The 8,888-nt window shown below is 44.9% G+C and overlaps 1 protein-coding gene across 1 annotated transcript; it reads left to right on the plus strand.

Annotated features, from left to right (window-relative positions):
- Positions 1–7,479: 7,479 nt before the first annotated feature.
- LOC140512419 (P2Y purinoceptor 2-like) lies at positions 7,480–8,439 on the plus strand. The gene has a single exon (XM_072621532.1). It carries the CDS (start codon positions 7,480–7,482, stop codon positions 8,437–8,439), a length of 960 nt encoding a protein of 319 aa, XP_072477633.1.
- Positions 8,440–8,888: the final 449 nt, after the last annotated feature.

Here is an 8,888-nt window from a genome sequence, read left to right on the forward strand (position 1 = left end):
ATTTCAGTAGAATTGATGTCCTTCATAATCCTCAAGTATTTTATTTTGTTCATTTAAAAATATTGAGAAGGGAATTAAAAATATTATTTGGAGAAGTCTAGTTTAACTAGGCTGTCAAAGGGTCCTAAATATTAAAAAGGACAAAAAGCCCTGGCTTAATCTTTCTGGATTAATTTACATTTTAATAAGGAAAGGTTTTTTTAACTAATGGAGTGACTATAATCAACTGAAGTAATGAAAAGGTTGCTGGACTTGGAGTCAGAAGACTCGGGTGACAGTCCCACCTCGACTCCTTACCATCTTTGTGACCTTGAGCAAGCCTATGCCTCAGTTTCCTCATTTGTAAAATGTTGGTAGGAATGTTCACATTCCTAACACACAGGGCTGTTGTAAGGATCAAGTGGTCATGTGCGCAAAGCCAGAAGGTGGTAAATAAATGGGCTTCCCTTGTTATTGTTTAGTCATTTACCGTCGTGTTGGAATTTTTTGTGACCCTCTGTGGGGTTTCCTTGGCAAAGATACAGGACAGGCTTACCATCCCCTTCTCTAACTCATTTTTTACAAATGAAGAAACTGAGGCAAACAGGGTTCAGCGACTTGCCCAGGATCGTATAGCCAGTAAGCATCTGAAGTCACATTTGAACTCAGTGCCCTATCCACTGTGCCACCTAACTGCCCAGATAAAGTCAGGATTTATTTCATATACTGTGGGTAGAGAACACTTTTTGTTCTCCTTTACATCATAGCACATAAGTGGCATGATGTGAGGCGGGCAGAGGGCAGGACTAGGAATCAGGAAGACATGAGTTCAAATACTGTCTGACACCGACCAGTGAAGTGACCCTGCACAAGTCACTCAAGCTCGATAGGATCAAGAAACTCCCTCGGACTTCTCCATGAGGTCATACAGGATGCCCATGGGGGAAAGGGTCACAGAGCTTCCAGTATTTCATTAATATAGAAGCACTTTTTAAAGTGTAAAGCTGCGAATAAAAGTGAGGTATTATCATTTCTTGTATTTGAATAAACACAAAGTCAACGGTACCTTCCGTTACCAGCAGGAAAAGAAATCGATATGCTGTGTGGGTCTTCACCGCCATCCAGTGGCTGGCTGGACACACGACACCAACGTTGCCTGGAGCTTCATTTGAAAGACAAGCCCTTTTAAAAGGTGATGCAGGAGATGCTCCTGCCTCCTAACCAAAGCCTAAGCTAAAATCAGGACAGTCAAGCTTGTAGAATGTGGAATAATCATCGTGACCCCAGGGCCAAGGGTGGCTATGAAGGCCCCCGGACCTGAAAACCTCACTGGCCGGCATTTCAGAAGCCACAGTAGATCCCATCCAATTTGACTCTAATCATCCATTACCCTTATGAGGAAGTTTAGCATTCTTACTGCATTCCTTTAACAGATGGAAAAGATTTTCCAAAAGCAGGTCATATAGACAGTCTGGAGATTAATCAAATGCTTTAACGAAGGATGCTCGACAGTTATATTCAAATATCATGGAAGGGGCAGAAGAATGTGGCTCTGCATTTTACAAAAGGGAATATTTGAAAAATAGGGAACTCTTTTTTCTGATACTTGGATGGACATTGGTAGCCCCCCTACAAGATGTTAAAGAACGGAGCTTGGTAAGAGTGAACACTTCAGTATCACTGAAAACCCCACTCAGTTCCCTAAATAAGATTTCCAACTCATCTTCTCCTCTTTAGCTCAGTTCTAGTCCACTTTTTTGTCCTCACACACATTAGCCCAGTCGTTCTGGACTGACTAATTGGGTGGCCATCTAGCTATGTGTCCAAAGTGTGAACAATACTTTCTTTTGGCCACTTTGTTTTTCCAGAGAAAAAACACAGGGGATGCTGGTTTGGAATGAGAAAAGGTGGATGGATAGAATGGTGTTCTGCTGTGGGTTTCACCAAGGGAGGTCAGTAGATCCAACAGGCAGAAATGAGGGTGAGATGTGGTATTGGTAACATACAGAAGTAAGATAGAGAGAAGAGAGGAAAATGGCAGCTGGCCCTCGAGTTCCAGCATCTCACATGATTTCCACGACCTACCTGTGGCTTGGGTAATTGTTCTGTGCACAGAAAGCCAGCATTCCCTAGAGCAGCATGAAGTTCTACCTGTGAGTGATCAATGCCTACAATCCTTCCCTTTGTCTGTCAGAGACAAAGATGTTCATTGGGAGTTGAGATTTATGCAAATGAGAAGTGCTTCCATGTATCCTAATTCACATTTGAAGTCATAATTGTATGAAATGTTGTCATTGGTTCTAACCCAATGGAAATATACAGCATGAATTGAAATGTAACCACTATATGGGATTCATCATTTGTACTACTTGGGATTTAGTTATAGTTGTGAGTTGCTGTGGTGGTAAAGAGGTTGGGGTTTGAACAAAAAAAAAGTAGTGATAGACAGGTATATAGGTGGATAGACAAGTAGACACATGATAAATAGGTAGATAAATGTTAAATAGATAATTGGATATGGATGGATAATCCATTCATAGAAAGATGGATGGATGAATAGATAGATAGATGATGGATGGATGGATACATAGATAGAGACAGATAAATAACTGGATGATAGATAGATTATAGATACATAGATGGATGGATAAATAAATGATGGATGGATAGATGGATACATAGGTAGGTAGGTAGGTAGGTAGGTAAGTAGGTAGGTAGGTAGGTAGATAGATAGACAGATATAGATAATTGATGATAGATGGAAGGACGATACTTATAGATAGATAAATGGATGACAAATAGATGGAAGAGACAGACAGACAGACAGGTAGAAGTAGATGACAGATACCTCTGTTCTGTGGAATTTCTAACTCCAGCCCACTTGTCCATTACCTGATGCGAATTACACTTTTCTCTAGCCTTTCCTCTTGACCTACTGACCTCCAGTCAAACAGACCAGGGTGGGAGGAATTACTCTTCAAGAGGATCTGAAGATGTCTGGGCTGGGAAATTCCCCAACACTAGGGACTCTGGGTGAAAGTGCTTGAGAATTCTTTCTATTTTTAACCAATCCAATAAGCATTTATCAAGTACCTTGATAAATGGTATCTGCACAAGACCCTGTGCTAGATGCCAGGAATACAAAGAGGGGAAAAAATCCCTCCCTACAAAGAGCTTCCATCCTACTGGAGGCCACCAAAGGAAATATGTAGGCAAACCCTGATGTGTGTTGAAGGTTAAGGTTCAAATTGTTTCCTTCCCTTTAAAAGAAGCCTTAGCCTATGGGCATGCAAATGTTAACAAATCAACTCACAGCCACAGTATCATATTAAAATTAATGACAGAATTGTGTCACCACTACTGCCCCTTTAATAGGGTCAGTGATCTTGTAGCCGAATTCCTTTCCTTGGTCATATTTCCCATTAAGCATCATTCTGGTTCCAGCTTTGGCTGAGTGCCCTTTGGACCATTCCATTTACAAATAGTGGGAAGGCACACTGTATCTGGAGTTGGGGTGTGTGGGTTCAAATCCCACTACTGACTCCCACTGGTTGCATGACCATGGGCAAGTGACTACTTTCCTGAGCCTTTTTTCCCCTCATCTGTATAATGGGGGTAAACAATACTTCTGTAATAAGTACTTCATATAATTGCCATCCCCCAAATTTTGTGAACCTTAAAAAATAACCCTTTTAAAAGTTTGAAAATTATTTTCTTCTTAGGAACCCAGTGAAATAAGTAGTGTATTATCTCCATTGGAAAGATGAGAAAACTGTGGCTTTGTGGGTGATTCATCCACAGTGCCACAACTAATGAGTCTGGGCAGCATTTGAACCCATGGCTCCTGGTTGGACATTGTATCCACTACAAGATCACTAAGAATTCCCTTTTGAAAGCCCTTTCTGTGGCTATCCACTCTTCTGTTCTGAGCAAACAGCTGCTCCCATAATTACCTGGTAATCTGCTTTCCTCTATCAAGCAAAGCTAAGTCTCCACTTCCTTTTTTCTCCTGCATGGCACAGAGGAGCTGTGATTACTGAACAGATACCGCACTCTGGCAGCCCACATTTTCTGAGATCTGAGCTGCAGTCCATGTTGGCAGACATCTAAAATGGACCCAACCAATCAAAAACAGGCTCCCAGGGGATTAAAGTAATTAAATCAACATTCTGCCTACCCAGCCCTTGGCAGCCCTTACTCCCTTTGGAAAAATGGCTATAATTCAAACCCCTGTGATAGATAAACCCATTTTCTTAGAAGAGACTGAGGAGGACTGACCAGAGTTTAACTAGCCAAAAACACGAGGCAAATTCAGCTGGGGAGGGTTGGAGGAAGGCAGTGAGTATGGGGAAGGGGAGCAATAAAATAAAGGAAAGGGGCTATCAGAGGACCTGAGCGGGGTGGTGTGCACCATCCCCAATGTCCGCACCTGGAGAAGAGCCCCATGGGCCCAGTGCTGGTTACAGCTCTGAATGGGACAAGAAACAGAAAATATCCTAATGTCCCCTAGACGATAAATGGTGAGTGAAGCATTTGGCCCTGGGCTAGACCTTCAGAGTCACTTCACTTCATTATTTTAAAGCCAGTGAAAATATAAAAGAAATTGACATTTCTATGATTCTCTTACTTTGAATTTTTCAGTTTGAAAAGAGCTCGTGTTTGCAGAGCACTTGAATAATAAACACAATGGCTCACATTTAATTATTATCCGTTTGATCCTCCCAGCAACCCTGGGAGGTAGGTTCAGTTATTATCCCCATTTTACAGATGAGGAGACTGAGGATCAGAGAGGCTAAAATGGTTTGTCCAATCTCAAAGCTAGTAATGGTTGGAGCCTTGATTCAAACTTCGACTTTCCAAACCTACCTTCCACTCCACTCATCAACCCTCAACCCATACAATCTAGCACTTCATCACAGTGTCTATGTTGTCCTCTGGGGGCACACTGCAGGGAAAAGGGTCCTCCTGGCTGACAAAGGACTGACAAAGACTTGGAGGTCCCAGGCCTGCCTTGGACACTTTGGACACTTATGCTGAGTGGCTCCCTTTGCCCCCAGCTGCTCCACATGACTCAGCTACTGAGATTTGCACTGGTTAAAGGGGCTCCCCTTGCCAATGGCACCCCAGAACCTTTACTCCCCATTGTTTCCAGTGTGCCAGGTAGCCTTCTTATGATAGGAAAAGCCTGCAGTTCCTGCTCAGTTATTGGCCATATGACTTGAAGTCATTTATCTCCACTCCCAACCCATTATCTCATCTGCAAAATGGGTATAATTGTCTTCCTTATGGGTTTTGTAAACTCACACAGGCCATATAAATTTGAGCTATTAGTCCCTCACCCACACACCCCAATGCAATGGTAATTGGCTTGAGGGTAGGAACTAAGTCAACTCCATGCTCCACAGAACTGGGCACACTATTGGTGCCCAATAAATAGCTCACAATTGACTGCATGTCTGATTCTCCTTCTGAAAGGCACCAACTTTGTCTGTATTTTCTATTTGCTTACATACGTGCATGCCATTGGCACCATGGCTGCAATGTGGTGTAAGGGAAACACTCAACTCTCAGTCTCAGTTTCCTTCTCTGTAAAACGGGGTTAACAGAAGCACCTACCCCAAGGGTTGTTTTGTGGCTCAGATGACGTAACTTAAAGTCCTACGTCACCCTTGGACAATGATATAAATACTAGCTATCATCAGTATTGTTCATTCTTAAAGTGCCTGGAACATAGTGGGCGCTCAGTACTTATTCCTTTCTCTCCCTTCCCTAAAATAGAATGTTGAGAGCCTTGGGAGCAGAGACATGGGCTTAGAGAAGGGCTTTACATACTTAGGACACACTTCTTGCATGAGCGAAGGGGATAAAGGGGAGGATGTGCTTTAATTAAAGCTTTATCCCCATTTGAATCTGTTTATTCTGCACCAAGAAAAAGCACCTGGCATCCCATTCAGATTTGTTTCCTTTCATGCTCCAGATGTCGACACGGTGAACAAGCAAATGCCCTTCATCATTCAAATGAGCACTTCATAAAGGCCTGGGCAGACCCTAGCCCCAGGCTTGAGGGGCAGGCTGCTGTGCCATGCAGAAGTGGTTTGCAGTGGCCTGAGCCCAAGCTCACCCCTTGGGCCTCCTGAGGATGCAGAAGCCCTCCACAACTGGCTTTACCTATGGGTGATGTCCTCCTGCCTCGCCACAAACGATTCCAGCCAACCCAGGACTTGGGCTGGGGATCCTTGGGTCAGTCTGAAAGCATCTGGAATTGTCAAGCATTTGGTCCCTGACCGGAAAACCTCAGTACACCCTGAAGTAAAAGAGCAAACAAGTTGACAGAGAGAGATCCCTCATCTGAGGAAAGTCTGATGTCTGGAGGAGAAAACTCCTTGGCTTAACAGCTTCCCTTTCAGGGAAGGGTGTTGGATTGGAGTCAGAGGTCTTGTGTTCAAATCTTTCTTCTGCCATTAACAACCTAAGGGACTTTTGGCTAGTTACCTCTCTGCTTCTCCTTAATAAGATGAGGGGATTGGACTAAACCATTGCTCAAGTCCTTCCCAGTTCTAAAGCGCAGAAAGCTGGAGTCAAGAAGAATAGGGCTCAAGTCCCTGGGCAGCGCCTCCAGCAGCTAAGTGTATATATAGTGGGAGATGGGCCAATCTGCTTTGGTAAAGGAAGCAATCCATCCCAGGACTCCCTAAACTGACAAAAACTCAGGTCTGGTATAAAAATAATTTGTTGTTGTTCATTTGCTTCAGTCATGTCTGATTCTTTGTGATCCCGTTTGGGGTTTTCTTGGCAAAGATACCTTAGTGGTTTGCCATTTTCTTCTCTAGCTCATTTTAGCAAAGAGGAAACTGAGACAAACAGGACTAAGTGACGTACTAGCTGAGTGCCTGAGGACAGAATTGAACTCAGAAAGATGAGCCTTCCCGATGCCCAGCCCGGTGCTCTCTCCACTGCGCCACTTAGCTGCCTCGCATAAAAAATAATTGTTTATATTAATACTTAGTTTATGATTTCCTTTCTCCAATGAGAGATGAAATAGACAGTAGTAAAAAAATGGTTTTAGGAATTTTATGGGTTTAATGGCAGCCAAGCCACTAGTCCTGTGCATTCTCTATAGAGTCCATCACTTTTTCAATTGGCATCCTCCTCTGTGCTATTAAACAGAAGGAAAAAGTTCATTTAGATAAACACCACCACACCAGCTCAAAGAAAATAAAATTAGCTACAAAAAAATTCACCCAAGAGATGCTCACTTCCCAATTGGGTGGGTGGGTTACAAGTGATGGTGATGGTCCCCTCAGGTCAGCAGACTCACTTTCTGGTCCCCTCTAGACTGTGACTATAATGCCACCACTTTACAGAGGTTCTCAGCAAGGCTTTGGAAGCACTGATTTACTTTGCAGATACCCCTTTGAACAGATGATAGTGGCAAACATGATGAAAACCCTCCATTTCCAATTTGCTTTCCCACAAGGGGCAGGTGCAGAAAGGGCCACCATGGAAGATGCTGGAGGCTTAGAGGTCAACATCTCCTTGGAAGAACAGCCGTGCCACATGACTGAGAACTACAAGATGATCTACCTTCCCGTGACCTACAGCATCGTTTTTGTGCTGGGGCTGCCCCTCAACAGCGTAGTTCTCTGGCTCTCCTGGTGCCGCACCAAGCGCTGGACGTGCAGCACCATATATCTCTCAAACCTGATGGTGGCTGACCTGCTCTACATTGCTACCCTGCCCTTCCTCATCATCAACTACTCGTTGAGGGACCAGTGGCTCTTCGGCGAGATCTTCTGCAGGCTGGTGCGGTTCCTGTTTTATGCCAACCTCTATGGCAGCATTCTGCTGCTAACATGCATCAGTGTGCACCGCTTCCTGGGCGTGTGTTACCCCATCCAGTCCTTGGCCTACCGGACTCGGAGACTGGCCCTCCTAGGAACAGGTGCTACATGGATTCTGGTCATCCTGCTGGCACTGCCCACGTTGGCCTTTGCTGAGACAGGGTTTATCAACGGTCAGATCACCTGTTATGACATGAGCCGGCCCGATGTCTTTGGTCACTTCTTTGTCTACGGGATGATTCTGACTTTCTCAGGTTTTGTCCTGCCCTTTCTGATCATCCTCATCTGCTACTCGCTAATGATCAGGAGCCTGGTGAAACCCATGGAGTCCCACACCGAGCTGGGCATGGCCACCCGAGCCAAGTCTGTGCGCACCATCCTCGTGGTGTGCGGCCTTTTCACGCTCTGCTTTGGGCCTTTCCACATCACGCGCTTTGCCTACTTCTTTGTCCGGCTCTATGCCACCAACAACTGCCCCCTGCTGAACAGGGTCAGCGTGGCTTACAAGGCATGGCGGCCTCTCGTCGGCCTCAACAGCTGCTTAAACCCAGTGCTCTTCTTCCTTTCTGGCGGAAGCAACAGAATTAGGCTGGTCCAGGAACTGAGGCCAAATAAGTGAGGAAAGGGCCTGCCAGGAGAGCTAGGAGACCTGGGGAAGGGCGCAGCCACAAATGGGCAGGTCCAACCCCTGTGGAGATGGACCTCTGACACAGTCATAACCACGAATTCTTGTACCCAGAGCAAAGTCATTTAATCAGGAAAGGGAAAAGGGCAGTATGGTCCACCCTTGGTACAATCCCAACAGCGGGGGTTCTAACAGTCCAATCTATCCCCCATGTACTCCTTGCATTGCCACCGATTCCTCCAGAGGAAACTGGCAAGCAGGCAACAGAGTATCGGAATGGGAGAAAGGAAGCCCTGGAAAAGGGCCACAAAAGTTTCAGGTGGCCCAGGGTTAAATCTGGGAGGGGAGTTTTCACACAGAGTTGGAGAAACCAGAGAATACACACCCTTGCAGTCAGTGCCCTGGCTGTTCTACCCTCGTTAACAGCTCTGTTCTGATGGCTT

Source organism: Notamacropus eugenii, chromosome 6 (assembly GCF_028372415.1).
Source record: "Notamacropus eugenii isolate mMacEug1 chromosome 6, mMacEug1.pri_v2, whole genome shotgun sequence".
Lineage (NCBI taxonomy): Eukaryota > Metazoa > Chordata > Mammalia > Diprotodontia > Macropodidae > Notamacropus > Notamacropus eugenii.

Excerpts from the sequence above, each read along its gene's own strand:
- LOC140512419 (XM_072621532.1), top strand. The coding sequence starts at position 7,480 with ATGGAAGATGCTGGAGGCTTAGAGGTCAACATCTCCTTGGAAGAACAG.